At 37.3% G+C, this 16713-nt stretch overlaps 1 protein-coding gene across 1 annotated transcript in view; it reads left to right on the top strand.

The window, feature by feature from the left end:
* The window catches only part of LOC128547776 (uncharacterized), a 143623-nt gene that overhangs the window by 123369 nt on the left and 3541 nt on the right, over positions 1 to 16713 (top strand). Inside the window, exons 124-134 of the mRNA XM_053520948.1 lie at positions 386 to 547; positions 1357 to 1562; positions 1825 to 1882; positions 3192 to 3338; positions 3854 to 4042; positions 4625 to 4744; positions 5388 to 5679; positions 6089 to 6206; positions 6534 to 6768; positions 7133 to 7287; positions 7831 to 16266. Of these exons, the coding sequence (XP_053376923.1) occupies positions 386 to 547; positions 1357 to 1562; positions 1825 to 1882; positions 3192 to 3338; positions 3854 to 4042; positions 4625 to 4744; positions 5388 to 5679; positions 6089 to 6206; positions 6534 to 6768; positions 7133 to 7287; positions 7831 to 16266 (10118 nt within the window). The remainder of the gene's footprint in view (positions 1 to 385; positions 548 to 1356; positions 1563 to 1824; positions 1883 to 3191; positions 3339 to 3853; positions 4043 to 4624; positions 4745 to 5387; positions 5680 to 6088; positions 6207 to 6533; positions 6769 to 7132; positions 7288 to 7830; positions 16267 to 16713) is intronic.

Below are 16713 nucleotides of genomic sequence, written 5' to 3'. Positions count from 1 at the left end.
TTTATCTGCATTTGAACAGAAGTGTAGTTGATATAAATATACATCTTAATGATAATTTTATAGACATTTGCACCTAAAAAATTGTCACTGACAGATGTTGGTCATTGTCTACTGTATTAACTTTTTCATCAAATTGAGAGCATTTGTATAGCATTCTGACTTAATCCAACAAGTATTTATGCCTTGAAGTGGTAGCCAAATTTCAAGTTCATTGTATAGACCAGTAGTAAAACTGTATTTATTTGTTAAGGATTCAAGAAATTAAGTACTTATTTATTTATGGAATTAAAATGTATTGTGTTTAAGCTTATGTGTAATTGTGTTTTGTCACCAGACGTTTACAGCAGCATCATAAATATTTAAACGAATTTATTTGCTCTGTCAGGTACTGAATGCGATGTACGTGGCTGCCCTGGAGATGGGTCAAGTTGCTCTGGTAACGGTATCTGTACAGTGGCCTCCCAGACATGTACCTGTAACGTTGGGTGGACAGGTGTTGGCTGTGATACATGGGATTGCCCTGGTACACCCGATTGCAATGGAAAGGGTAAGCTCCATCATACGACTTTCCTTTTTATTTTACTTCTATGTCATCCACTTAGTCCTTTATAGATGTCTTCTTAAGTTTCTACAAATTTGTACACAAACAAGTAAGAAATGTAATCTTTTATGTATGTGTCATTTGACTTACACTACTGACAATAATTATTTCATTTGATCCTTGTTGAGTTCATTTTTGCCTTTGCTGCAGACTACAAATTGAGGGCTCAGAGCGAAACTAGTCTATCTGCTTCTATTCTATATACAGTTAGATTAGTTTCGCTCTGATACCCGCCCGCTTAGCTCAGTAGGGAGAGCATTGGTCTACGGGTCGCGAGTTCGATCCCCGGGCGGGTCGTATGTTCTCCGTGACGATTTGATAAAAGACATTGTGTCTGAAATCATTCGTCCTCCACCTCTGATAATTCATATGGGGAAGTTGGTAGTTACTTGCGGAGAACAGGTTTGTACTGATACAGAATCCAGGAACACTGGTTAGGTTAACTGCCCGCCGTTACATGACTGAAATACTGTTGAAAAACGGCGTTAAACCCAAACCAAACAAACAAACAAAGTTTCGCTCTGAGCCCTCGAAATATCCTAGTTGATATGAATTATGATTCTCCCTATTATAAATCTCAGAACTTTTACAATAAAAATAGAAATATAGTGTGACTTTTTCATTGTGGTATTACAGTGTGCAGATTCTAGACATTCTAATGGTTTCATTTAAAATATGTGTTTTATAAATGGAAAATTGACTCACATAGCTTACATGAATCTTATTTAGATTTTTATTTTGTTTTTACCTTTTAGGTTCCTGTGACGGTGCAAATCACTGGCCTCCAAAGTGTGTCAACTGTACCGACTCCATGGGATCAGAATGCCAGTATGACTGTGTACATGGTAACGAATACCCACAGTTCTCGAGTATCTGTGTATGTGACCCATGTTATGACGATTTTGCATGTAACATTGAGTGCAATAATGTGGGAACTTGTGTCGCTGCTAATGCAACCAATGTAAGTATACTTAATTTCCTTACTCTAACTTGAAACTGATTGTAATGTGATCGTGTTAATGTTCTTTCCTAAAATAAAACAGTTACTTAGTTTAGAGCCAGCTTAATTAAATTGTGTGTATAATTTACCACCGCTTCATTTTTCTGAAACATTCATGTTACTGTAATTTTGCTACAAGCATTCAAAATTAGAATTTTATCAGATTTTCTGTCAGCTTTATAATTTTGAATGCTCAAGAAAGTAATATCTTTGTTTTTGACAGTCATGCGATTGTGAGCCAGGATACAAAGGCGATTTCTGCGAGGAGTTGGACTGTCCAGGTGTGTTGTACCCTTCATCGTCACTAAGTACCCTTCTTGACTATTAAGTACCCTTTCTTGTCACTAAGTGGCCTTCATAACCAAGTACGTCCCTTCATCACCATTAAGTACCCTTCATCAGTAAGTACATTTTATTGCCATTAAGTACCCATTGTCACCATGTGATACCCTTCATTGCCATTAATTACCATTCATCACCAAATTCTCTTCATCACCACTAAGTGCCTTTCATTACTATCAAGTACCCTTCATCACTATGTTCTCTTCATCACCATTAAGTAACCTCCATCACCATTAAGTACGCTTCATCACCATGTTCTCTTCATTACCATTAAGTAACCTCCATCACCATTAAATACCCTTCATCCCCATGTTCTCTTCATCATCGTTAAGTAACCTCCATCACCATTAAGTACCCTTCATCACCATGTTCTCTTCATCACCATTAAGTAACCTCCATCACCATTAAGTTCCCTTCATCCACATGATCTCTTCATCACCATTAAGTAACCTTCATCACCATTAAGTACCCTTCATCACCATGTTTTCTTCATCACCATTACGTAACCTCCATCACCAGTAAGTACCCTTCATCACCATGTTTTCTTCATCACAATTAAGTAACCTCCATCACCATTAAGTACCCTTCATCACCATGTTCTCTTCATCACCATTACGTAACCTCCATCACCATTAAGTATCCTTCATCACCATGTTCTCTTCATCACCATTAAATAACCTCAATCACCATTAAGTACCATTCACCCCCATGTCCTCTTCATCGTCATTAAGTACCCTCCATTTCCATTAGGTTTAATATCTTAAAGCTTAAGCTCAGATCAAGCAATCAGAAAACAATAAGGAACCTTTTGTATACTAACATATTTTCAAATCTATATATACGTCTTTTTACAGCACATTTTTTAGAAAATGTATGTTAAAAGTGAAGATACACAAAGAGTTATGATCATGAAAATGCTGGGAAAAAAAACTTAATAAAAAAAGCCACAATTTAAAAAAATGCTGGTATGTTTGAAAAATGGCAAAAAAAAAACAAAAGAATAAAGTGGTATTTTATTCAAAGTGGTTTTAACTTTTTAAAGATAATTATTTATCGTTGTGTTATATAGCATTATTTTGTATTTTATATTCTGTAAAACAACGTGTAACAGGTGACCCTGATTCCAGTCACATATTGCTGGATAACATTATTGTATTTGTGTGTTATATAGTGTGTAACAGGTGACCCTGATTGCCGTAAGATATTGCAAGATAACATTATCGTATCTATATTGTATATGTGTAACAGGTGACCCCGACTGCAGTACATATGGACAATGTATCCGAGATACAGCTACAAACTCATCCATCTGCGTGTGTGATGCTGGTTTCACTGGGGCTGATTGTTCAGAATTCGTCTGCCCTGGAGCTGTCAATGATACGTGCAATGGAAATGGTAAATTTATATCCTTTCTTCCAATTTTTGCTAAGACATACGTCACTGCTTTTTGTGACATTTAGCATTACGTTTTTATCAGCAAAAGATGTAAAGTTTTTAGAACTGTGACTTCAGAGCTGCTGATTTTTTTATCTAAATAATTTGATAAAAGATACTCAGGAAAAATCTTTATTTGACAGATTTTTGCTTAAAGTCACTGACCTCCAGATTTTGGCTAAAAAGATCTTTCTTTAAAATTGAAGTTTGATCATATTATGAACATTAGAATATGAGGTTTTGTGTCTAAACTATCTTAAAATTGCCAAATCAAGAACAAAAACGAGATGCCTAAGTCGGGAATAAAACCTGAGCCGCCGGGCATAAAACCTTTCTTGTTGTTGTACCGTCTAGAAGTTTGTTGTTTATTTCAGCATTGTTTTTTATTTGATTTCCACCATAGTTATTTGCGTTTTCAGACAAAAATCTTCATAATTTTTAAAAAGTTAATTTTTATTTGTGGTAACTTTTTGCAGGAGATTGTCTCTTATTACCTGGATATTCTGCACCCCAATGTGTATGTTACCATGGTTTCAATGGCCTAGCGTGTGACTCATGTGTTACTAATTTTGTTGGTACAAATTGTGAGCGATGTAGGGATGATTATATTGGCTACAACACAACATGTGACACATTCTGTGCTAATGGATATGCCACAGTAACAGGTCAGGATCATTTTCGCAAACAGAATAAGCTGCAATCTGAGACAGATGTTTTCAGTCTGAAAAATATGCATGTTTTGGTCTGACCAAAATACAGTTGAAACTCGCATCTTGAATTCCAAAGATTCAAGCGTTTTACGTTTAGATAGCTTAAATTTGACTTTAATTGATATTTTGTCTACGTATTTCGGGATGAAACTTGAAAATGTCTTCAAGCTAGCCGGAGTTTGGAGATAAGTGAAGTCGAAATATCGTTTTTCAACTGTATATCTTGTTTCATTAATGATATTTTTACCTATGTTTGTACTGATGTTAATTGATGTTAATTGATAATACCTATATGTTTTAATCAGGGTAGATTGGTAATTCGTACTTTTAGCATATCCAAAACAATTGTAATAATGCTGTTGGTCTGGTAGATATTTTGATGTCATGTTTAGAATATTAATGTGAATCCTAAATTAGCGTGTTCATCTGTTTTAAAATAATACTGTATACACTCGCATATTTTAGCACGTGCAAAAGTTTGTAAAAGAAATGATTGCTCACATTTTGTAATTGACATCATTGTTTTATGATGTTTAGGCGGTGACGTTTGTGAATGTTTTGATGATGATGTAAATGGTCACTGGATTAACCCACAAACTGGTTGTGTGGACTGTCTTCTTGGATGGAATAAACCACACTGCACAGAATGTGCTGCAAGTAAGAATTCATTGCTCAGTCTTGTTGTACTGAAATATTGCTTTGTTTTACTTTTGATTAATGTCAGGTACTTCAGTTTGTTGTGAAAATATAACTTAAAGGCATTTAGTGATTTGATAAACCTTAAACCGTATTTCAGGATACGATGTGAACAGACTCATTCAAACAGACTCGGCTATTATTTTGCTTGGTTGCATTCAATTTCATTACCTCTCATGAACAGACTCAATCAAACCGAGTCTGCTATTATTCTTATTGGTTGCATTCTTTGCTTCCAAAGGATCTTTTTACAGATTTTATTTCCAGAGGACGTTCTCAAAAAAAAAAATTACTTATTACAACAACAGTCTTAAAGTGCCGTGTGTTAGCTGTAGAAAGTATCCCAGTTTTTGGATTATGTGTTGTTATATTTTCTGGTCCATTCGGATCAGGTAGGCCATTCAGTTTTACTTTAATATAATTCAGCTTTAGTTGGTGCTAGGTAGTGTGAGGGGTTTTGCACATTTCATTACCTATTATGGGCAGTCTAATTTAAACTTAGTATTCATTACATGTGCTTGGTTGTGTCCTATATTTCTTATAGATTTAATATTTGTATGCAGCAACAGCGATTTAATCCAGTTTTTGTTTGGTATTTGTACAGACTATGTTGGACCAGACTGTGACATTAGTTGCGCTGACTTCCAAGGGTACTTTGTGGATGTTGATGATGGAACAAACATTTCTTCTCCAATAATACCAATATTCCAGTGTCTAGAATCAGTTGGAGTTGATTCCTACCAGGCCTGGTTCGGTTACAGCAACCCTAATCCAAATAATGTATATATCACAGCATCAAGTGAGAATGCCATATATACCAATGGAATAGTGTCCGGTGTTTACACCCCACCTACCAAGTTTATAATTGGCGATGTTACTTATGCTACTGTTATTGGGTAAGTGGGATTTACCAGTTTAACGTGCAGTATTTTTTTTCATTAAATATATGTTTCAATCTTTTGTCTGTTTATAATGCATTTAAAGTTAACTAACAGATTAAACAATCAAATTTGTATTGTAGAGATCTAGATATTTGTTTTTTGTTCTTATATTTTGTATGTTATTTCTCATTCTGTTTTCTGTAAAGTGTTTGCGCATGCTTCAGTATAAGGTTCTATATTGTACTAAATATGTTTATTATATATTGTTGTCGAGGGATTTAAGCTTATAAAATGTAAAAATCTTGATTAAATGGCTGTCATTTTATTTAATGTTAGGTAGAATAGTATTTTATGTTGATAAGCACAATAAAATAAATATTTATCACTTACTAATATACTGTTTATTTAATCTGCCATTGTACAGACCAGCCAACCTGTCCACAATAACAGATTATTACTGGTCAGTGGTTACCCTGTCATTAGCAACAGAGCTGACAGCAGAAATTGATAGCTCAATATTGTGCTCAAGTGCACCACAACTGGTATGTACAGTATTTAGTTAAAATGTTTTATATATACATATATATTTCAATTCTACAAATTTAGCTTATTATTTTTTATTAATTTTATGGCAAAGTAAAAACTAGTCTTAGATGTTTAGATTTTAATATTATACACTATTTGAATAGCTTGCTGGTCAGTGGTAAGAACTATTGCCAGAGGTCTTAAGGACCGTGGGTTGATAGTTTTGACTACTCACAAGCAAGTTAGAAAATCAGAAATTAAATTTAAAAATTTTGACTAATTAGTCAAATAAATATGTGTTTAATATAAACCATTCATACAGCATTTTTATCATTTTCTGTTAGACTACATTACCAGTGGTTCAGGGTGTATGTAGCTGTTACCACGGCTATTATGGTCCAGCATGTTGGGATGAGTGTCCAGGTGGTGGTAGTGATCCATGTTATGGGAAGGGTAAATGTGACACTGCTACCGGAACATGCACGTGTATTGAGGGTGCTGACACAAGTACTGACTGTGCCACGTGCATACCTGGCTGGTTTGGTGATGATTGCAAGTTTGCTGGTACAAACATACAAAGTAAGGATATTGATGTTAACCTCGTGCGCAGTTATTTAATTGATTGAACATCTCTCCTTTGAGTAAGTTTGCTTAGAAAATGTAAATACTTGACTTAAATATTGTTCCTGTAATGTATAAACTGATATCGTATAATATGTATTTAAATTTGGCAAATATGGTAAATTTCAAGATTATTTCTATCAACACTAGGAAAATGAAATCATACTGCAACAGTTTTAAGACTTCAGAAAATTGTTTAAATAAATTGAAGAAGATGTCACGAAATGACACCCTAAATCTTTGCATAACTTTACATATGAATATTCATAGCTATTCTAAATTCGATAAATGATTATTTTTAAATACTATAAATATATTTCAGATTCTACCTCAGACTGGTTCACTGGTATGATTTATGGCTATGGACACTGCCAGACTTATGATGGTTCAAAATATGACACAAATGAAGTTGGCCAGTACTTGGTGTCCAGTGTTACCGTTGCAACTGGACAAACGTTGAATATTCATGCTCTAAGGGTACGAGAAACCAGGATAAATCATGTTTGGATTTTCTTATCAAAATATCATGCGCAGCATCTTATAGAGACTTTTATAGTTACTTCATACACATTATAGAGTGTGGCATTTAAAAACGTTTACTGTATTCACTTATTATTTTAAATAGTCTGATTTTCTTCTTTTTGAGAAAAAAAAGTTGTTTTTTTTTGCTGTTAAAATCTGGTAAAGATACGTTTAAATACTCCATTCAAGGTCTCTTATTTTTTTGATTAAGTGTAATGATGTCTAGTGTGTATTTAAAACAAAAGACTGTTATGTTTCTGTTTTTCAATAGTTGTAATTGCAGAAATCAAAAATATACATATGTGAAGCAGTAACTTAATACAATACTTTGAATAATATTAAGTAAAAAGTATTCAAATATGGCAGTTGTAAATTTACTTGTAGAATTGTCTCTGGCATCACATGACTGCGGCAAAGATGCAACAAAAATTGTAAATGTTCCATGTCGTGTTGGGGTTCTTAAATGTTTAATAAATATCATATTTATTTATAACGTAGGTTACTGGCAGTAATCAAGTGCCAGTGGTAACAACAAATGCAATTGGACTGTCTATTGGAGGAAACACTCTTGTGATCCAGTCAGATGGTGTCAATCCAGAAGGCAGGCAATACCTAAATGACCAGTTGACGACAGTTGGAAATGAACTACAGCTTGCTACTGAAGTCAAGATTGTACAGACAACTCCTTCTCAGTACATCCTTACTGCTTCTACTGATTTCTTCATCACTATTGATATGAAAGATGGGTTTATAGACACCTACGTTAGTGGTAAATCTTCAGTTTGTGGAACTGGACAGGGGCTGCTTGGAGCGTGTGATTCGAGTCCAAGTAATGACTTTGTCACCTCTGGTGGAGTTACACTTCTTGAAGGAGATCCAACCTATCCTCTTACAGTCGCGAATATAGCTGATGTTTTTGTACCATCATGGAAGGTTGATGATTCAGTTTTCACCAACTTAATTCCAGACTACGATAATGGAGCAGGTGAAACTTGTCTTCATATCATAAACAGTCCAATGGAAAGTATGGAAGTTACTTACTTCACAAAGTCAGAAATCACAGTTGATCTTATCTTCTATTTGGAGTCAGTAACAGGAGATTGTGCCACCTTGTGGTCATACAAGAATCCAGCGGGAAAAATATTCTCTGCACTTGTTTGTGATGGGTACATTGCATTTTCCACATTTGATCCTTCTGAAGACAGGACTTCTGTAAACACTCTACCAGTACAACTTTCCACATGGTATAAACTGTCCGTTGTTTGGACAAGTTCTGATGAAACTCTTTACTTTTACCTGATCGAAGACAATCTGTCTTTCATAAATGCTTTTGCTACTGCCAGTAATGTTTTGGATGCATTTACACCTGGTGGAACATTTATGCTAGGCATTACCCATGACTTCCTTGTCCATCCATTTGACGGTTATGTAGATGACTTTACTGTCTGGAAAGCATCATTTACTCTCAATGAAATCGTTGCACGGGCATTTGAATATACAACTGTGTCCGACCAAACTGACCTATCGTATATATGGAGATTCAACGAGGGTAATGGGTACAAAACTGAAGATTCAACTTCGAATGCTGCTCAACTTGGTTGGGAAAATGGAAATTGGGCAAATATTCATTGGTCTGTTTGTGCATATAAAATGACGTATCCTGATGAAAATATCAAAGATATCCTTATATCCGACCCACCACCTGAAGACGAAGAAAAATGTAAAAATATAACAGATTCTATTTCATATTTAAACGAGCTTGGAGATGCTGCTAAATACCTTTACTATGATGAATGTCTTCTAAACATAGCTATTACAAATGATACAGATTCCGGGGATGATATTCTGACGCCAATCACAGACACAAAAGAACCAAATCGCACTGATCCTGATTATCCTACAAAAGATCTTTGTAATGATTACCCCGATCAGTCAAATTGGTATGGCAAATTTTGTAATGTGTATTGTGTCCAAGGATCTGGTATTTATGATATTAATGACGATAAATGTTATTGCGTTGACGGGTTTTATGGATATGGCTGTGCTAACCAGTGCCCATATGCTCAAGGAGAACCTTGTGGTGGTGGAACTTGCGATAAAGATACAGGTGATTGTACATGTACGTCTGAGAAGTTTGATCCATCGACAGGTTGTCAGACATGTGCAAGTGGATGGATCGGAACAGACTGCTCATCTGTAGCTGCAGTAATACCAAGCTCACTGTCTAAATACTCAGCCATGTGTTTTGGTCAAGGTCATTGCAACATGTTTGATGGACAGGCATTTAACATGAAGAAATCAGGAGAATATCTTTTGTTTGGAAAGGTATCTGAAAACCTTTCTGTTTTTGTAAGAGTAAGACCCTGTGCAAGCTGTAAAGCCAGTATCCAACAAGTCTGGTTCCAGATGGCTTCTGATGATTTCACAGTAAAAGTACCATTAAGCGAAAATAAACCTCTAATTTTGGAGCATAACGGTTCACCAGTCACAATTTTAAGTCTCTCAACATATACTATAAATTCTGCAACCACTATTAGTTGGATCGATAAAGTAACGTTACAGTTTGTTCTCGGTCCTGTAACTATTGATATTTCTTATCTGGAGAATTCTGCATACCTCTCAGTTAATGTTGAGACTGCCTGCTCAAATGGCGACCAAACAGGATTGCTTGGTAACTGTAACCAAGACCTTGATGATGATTTTGTAGACATCAACGGAAATGCCGTGGCATACGCAGATATTAGCAATACTATAATAGATGATGAGTTTACACAATATTTTGCAAGAGATCAGTCACTTAGCAGATCTTTTGTGTACAGCTATCCAGGACTAAGCATCAGTGAACCTCAAAGTATGGTCCAAGGCTACAGTCTTTTATTCAATGGAACGGGAGCTATGTCCGGCAGAGTACCTACAGATGCTTTCTTTGAAAACTTGCCATTTAATGTATCTGTAGAGGTTAAAATGAAATTCTTGGCTGATGGTGGACTTGTTCTTGGGTACTACAAAGCAGATTCTGACAATGACTTTAGTCTTTTCTTGAACAATTCAAAACTTCACATACATCTGTATGGTACTGTTTATGATACAAACACAACATTAACAAAGGACCAGTGGTATCACATCATCTTGACTTTTGATGTAACCAGCAACAAAATGGACTTGTTTTTATATACAAATGGTGCTGTTTTCCTATCAAAGCAGTACACAAATATTAATGTTACCTTTCCCCCGTCTGGTAATTTCTTGCTTGGTGACTGGGAAGTTGCTCCTCCGCTTGAGTTTGGAATATTTCATGGACTTGTTGGTGAAATAAGAATTTGGAATATTTTCCTGGACAGCCAGAAGATCTATCAGTTAAATACAAATCCTGATATAAATGGAGTTATTGGTTTGGTAATGCATTATAGATTTCAAGAGGGCTATGGGTATGTAACATACGATTCACACCAGAATATTGGAATGACCATTGCTGAATCCGGTGACACAGCTTGGATAATCTCTGATAAACCCGGTCAGACTATTGAAAGTTTTGAATGTTCTGGAACCATTGATAGCACAAGAGCGGCAGAATGCGAAGATATATTCAAGACAAACTCTGTCACTGCCGCTTGCAGTGGGCTTGGAACAGACTTCTCTACATTCTACATTGACGCTTGCAAGAGTGACGACAGTTATGTTCCAGCATTGGTTTCTTACATTACAGAATGTGAGACCATTATAAATCCAACCTCGGATCCAATAGATGACCTATGTAGCGACCATAAAGCAGACCACTATGATAGTTTCTGTGGTCATTTCTGTATGCAAGGTACACCAACCTCGCAAGGATGTATTTGTAATATTGGATTCTGGTCATGGAATTGTGCACAAGAGTGTCCAGATCGCACTGGTCCTGACAATCTACCATGCTTTAAGCAAGGTTCCTGTGATACAGATACAGGTGAATGTATTTGCTACCCAGGTTTTGACCCAAGTGTTAACTGTCAGACTTGTTTACCTCCATTTACTGGAGATAATTGCGACGAAGCAAATCTTACACTCCCAACACCACCAACAGGTTCAACAACTGTTGCTCCGACTACGTCTACTACTGGTGGTGGAGGTAGTACAACTTCTGCGCCAGGAACCGGGGGTAGTACAACGGGTGGAAGCGGCGGAGGGTCAACAGGCAGCTCAGGTAGTGGTGGTTCTGGAGGGACTAATTCAAGCTCTGGAACTGGAGGCACCACACAAACCACAGGCGGAGGAGGTTCTGGAGGGACAACCACAAACCCAGGTGGAGGTGGATCTGGAGGTTCGAATTCAACTTCTGGTAGCGGTGGTTCTGGTTCAACCACATCTGGTAGTTCTGGATCGACCACATCAAGTCCTGGAAGTGGTGGTTCTGGCGGAAGTGGGGGATCTGGTTCGAGTGTTGCTGAATATGTAACTTGTCAATTATTCGGTATGCTGCGAGTCAAGTCTTTTGCAGATGAATTATTTTCAATTGCTACAACTAATGAATGGTATCTGTTAGCTCCATTGGGGACTGATGTACCTGAAATAAAAGTGCAAAGTATAAAGTGTGGAGCAAGTATCTGTTTGAAATCGATGCAGATTTCACACCAGACTGAAAGTATTGTGGTTGATGGAACACTAGGCAAAACAGAACGTGTTAGATTGAACGGTGGCTTTGATCTGAATGGGCTTAAATTTTTCACCATCTCTGAAAAGTCTGATAACACAATTGCATTTGTCAGTGTTAGTGGACAGCTTACTAGATATGTAAGAGTTGAAGTCAGCTTTGAAGATAAAGGATACATGAATGTTCTTCTGAAGACAGATTGTGAAGCATGCACAAACTACACATTGTGTAAACCCGAGGCAAATTTTATTCAGACCTATGACCCGACTGACCCCTCAACATTTGGTGACACGCTTGTTCCATCACAGAATAAAACGCTTGATGATACTGTTATCGAACCAAACACAACCGCCTACTACTCGTTGAACTTTGGCTCTGGTGGTGGATCAGGTTCTAGTAGCTCTTCTGGTACAGGCAGCGGAGGCTCATCTGGTACAGGTAGTGGTGGCTTGTCCAGCAGTGGAGGTGGACTAGGATATGACAAACCTATAGTTTGTACATCTACAGGTGACACAAGTACGATTATCTCTACGCCAGTTTTAAGAGATACGCTTGACCCTAATGAGAAAACTACCATCAAAATAAACCTCAAACCAAACAATGGTAGTAGTGGCGGTGTTTTTCAGCATGTGGGTGAATCCACTTTCGTCGTTTTCCTGGATAATGGCACAGTAAAAGTACAAGCGGATTCTCAAATCATTGATACTAACATTGACTTGCCTCCAGATCTTTGGAGCGATATTGAAATATATACTGATCCTGTTACTGAGACGATGAATCTCAAAGTCACAAGCCCTGATTTAAGTTCAGGCACTCCAGGAGGTGTTTCTGGAACAGATACAACCACACTGACAAGCATATTTACAGCTCCAAGTGTTTGTTTTTCTGATAACGGGCGTGTTGTGATTGGTAAACCAATTTTGTCAATGGATGATACCCTTGGAGTTCCGACAGACGGTTCTTTTACAGGTGAAATAGAGGACGTACAAATATACTCCGGCGATAACGATGATGCTGTTCTTGATTTGAAATTTGATGACGGCGATGGCACTGTCATTGTAGACGCATCTTTAGGTGGGCATAATCTGACAATTTTTGACCCTTACGGATTAGGAACAACATCTTTTGATGTATCAACAAAACCTGCGCCAGAAATTATTACAGACACAACGACAGGATTTACAGATCTAGAGTCTTATAATAAAGCAGTTGATACTTGTACACAGTTATTTAATAACACGTATATTGACTCTGATTGTTCAGGCTTTAGTTTGGCAATTAAGTCCGTTTACCAGGCAAATTGTATGGACAAGATAGCTAGAACAAATGATCTAAACAGCGGATTAGATGCTTTACAGTCTTACACAACTTTGTGTTATAACCAGCTGATAGAGAATAATAATGATAACTCTACACAGTCACCTTTCATGGATCCAATCAGGTATTTGTGCATTGATGACAAAATTAAAGCTGGTTTCGTCGGAGCTAATTGCGATATAAGATGTGTACATCCAGAACCAACAAGTGATGGACTTTCATGTGAATGTGCATTAGGCTATTGGGGTACTGCTTGTGATACAGAATGTCCCGGTGGAGCAATTAATCCATGTAGCTCTCATGGAATTTGTAACACTGTTACAGGTTTATGTTCATGTAGTATTAATTACAAGGGGAATGACTGTTCAGTTTGTGCAGATGGATTTACTGGAGCGGACTGTCAGGCTGCTGTTCAGAATACTCCATTCTCTGCAAATACATATACAACTTTTGTAACGGGTAATAGCTACATAAAAACAATAGATGGCGCATACGTTCAATTAAACAATAAAGATCAGCCTTTTGAACTGTACAATGATGGCACAATTAAAATTGAAGCGCAAAAAGGGCCAACAGACATTTACCCAAGTTCGATTAAAGCAGTTGCTCTTTCTGTCGGCGGGCAAAATGTTACTATACATCCTCAAGATTCAGGAACTGTGATGCTGAATGGCTCATTTGTTACTCTTGGAAGTATTGACTTACCGTCAGGTTACACAGTTGCAAAAAGTAGTAAAACCGAATATGTGATAAACGGGCCAGACAACTTTGAAATGACTATACCAATGTTTGACGATGGAATGGGTGTAAGCTTGACTGTTCCTAAATCAAGTTGTAAGTCTTCTACAGGTGTTCTTGGAAAATGTTCAGCTGGAGATGCAAGTCAGTGCGACCCAGCAGACATGAACTGCATTATTCGGGAGGTTGGAGTAGCCGAGGCCTGTAGTGGATATGGGGCAAGTACTCAAGATCTTGATGATTTCTTTGCTGACTCAGCAAAACATTATGATAATTCAATATTTGCAGGTTCAGGCGAAACAGAAGTAACTTCTGGTACCGGATTAAAGATTGCAGATGGTGGATACATATCCTTACCTCCATTCGACGACAGTGTTATAAGTGCAGACTCGACTGAAAAGTCTGTAGAAATGCGACTGAAGCTTGATACGGCAGATGATGGAACAATTTTCAGTGTTGCCAATGACAACACAACATTTGGAGTTGTAATAAAGAATGAAAAGTACTTTTTACAGTATGGGAACCAAACATATGCCACAAATACTCCCGTGACTGTAGGTGAATGGACAAACATTGGAATTGCTCTGAATGACACATCAGGGGAAGTTCTATTCCATGAAATACATGAGACTGGTTATAAATACAAATTCATTAATATGTCAGATCAAATTTCTCAGTTTGGTTCTCCTATTTCTGATGGTAGTACGGCAATGATTGGAAAGTGGCAGAATCTTACAACAAGTCAGCCATCGTCTGGTCCCGGAGACTCACATACGCCTGTTATTGCTGTTGATAGGTTTCTTTTGTTTGACGATCATCTAACATTGAATGATTTTACAGACCATTATGAGAGAAATATTGACAATACCACGTCCGATTTATCAGATACGTCAGATGCATCGCCAACAGGCAGCTCCACTGGATCAACGTCCAGCTCATCATTTAATTCATCTTCTGGTTTGGCTCCGTCATCAGGAAGCGTATCAAATTCATCGTCAAGTGGAACGATATCTTATACAGTTGATGGAAAAGATAAGCCCAAAATGGGTGTAAACTTTGATGAAGGCGCTGGAAACACAGCTAAGGATTTCATAAGCGGAAAAGACGCTGTTGTTGGATTTGATGGTGATTACAGCTGGGTTCCAAGTGATCCTCCAATAACAACAAAAGGCGTGCCAGATCAAAGTAGCGTAGATATCATTCCGGATACTGTTACTGATACCAGTGTAAATGATACTTGTAGCAAAGTGAAAGAAGTTATGAATTCAGCATGCAATAACATGGATCAACTTGTGGACTTCATGTACATGAGTTGTCTGAATGATGCTACTGATTCAAATAATGTTGATAATACTTTGATTTCTGCTAGAGCATATGCCACAGAATGTATGAAAAAGATGAACTTGCCCAGTTTGCCAATTGATTCAATGTGTAATGTGTTTGGTAGCCGTGATTACCCAGTAGTTGGAGGTCAGAACTGCACACAGAACTGTTACTTTGGCTCATTCGTGTCAAATGAATGCACATGTGATTACGGATATTGGGGCACGGAATGTGAAAACGAGTGTCCTGGTGGTCACCTTACTCCCTGTAATAATCATGGAACTTGCGATCTTGTTACTGGGGAATGCTTTTGTGAGCAAAACTGGGGAGGCGATGCAGAGTGTAAGACATGTTCGCAATATTTCTCTGGAAATGACTGTGATTTATTTAGTACAGATCCCAATGTCGGAACGATAACAACCCCAAATCTTTCAAGTACTACTCCAGTCACTCCTACCAGTTCATCTGGACCGGGAACCACAGGAACGCTTACTACTTCCGCAGGAACAGGGAACAATGGAACGGGGACAGGAACCAATGGAACTGGAACCTCTTCAATCGGAACGACCACAGGAGTGACTGGTACAACTCCGTCTGGTACTGGTGGAACTGGAACAGGAACCAGTGGAACTGGAACCTCTTCAGTAGGAACGACCACAGGAGTGACTGGTACAACACCGTCTGGTTCTGGTTCGAATAGCTCTGGTAGTACAAGCGGAAGTGGTGGCAGTGGATCAGGCGGAAGTGGCGGAGGTGGTACGAGTGTTACACCGACAGCTTTTACAACCACCCCGGGTATTGATACTCCTATATATTGTGTTGCCAAGGGTAAAAAAGGAAAAATCACCATGTTTAACACAAAACAAAAGAAGCTCAATAAGGCATTTGACAAAGGCGTTCTTTTGGAATTCCATAAGCTCAGAGTAACGGTAGGTTTTTTTTCTTTCTTCTGCTTGACATTTATATCTGTCAGAAAAAACTGTACATGTATATTGTACATTAAAACTTGATGATCAGTAGCCCTTGAATTACCTCCATCTGAACATATTTAATAATAAACATGAATGTTACCATTCATGATTTGATGTGTCATACATATATTGAATTTCAAATAGACAAGATCAGGTGTAAACGCCACTTTGGCATTTTTGTTTACATTTATTGCAGTATTGTTTTGTTTATGTTTAATATTTATCACCATATATGTTTTGATATAAATGAAATATAGCGTTTCTATTTAGTTTTGTTTACAATTTAACTTAGACTTTTTGCGTTGATTCGCTTTTCAAATCAACTCATTAATTTATAAATTGTGGAAACCTTGTTTCGTAAGCAAAATTTATTAAATTCACATACAGAGGAAAAAGTGTCACAGA

Source organism: Mercenaria mercenaria, chromosome 13 (assembly GCF_021730395.1).
Source record: "Mercenaria mercenaria strain notata chromosome 13, MADL_Memer_1, whole genome shotgun sequence".
NCBI lineage: Eukaryota > Metazoa > Mollusca > Bivalvia > Venerida > Veneridae > Mercenaria > Mercenaria mercenaria.
Note: the sequence above shows the minus strand (reverse complement) of the source record. Positions and strands in the feature narration are given on the sequence as shown.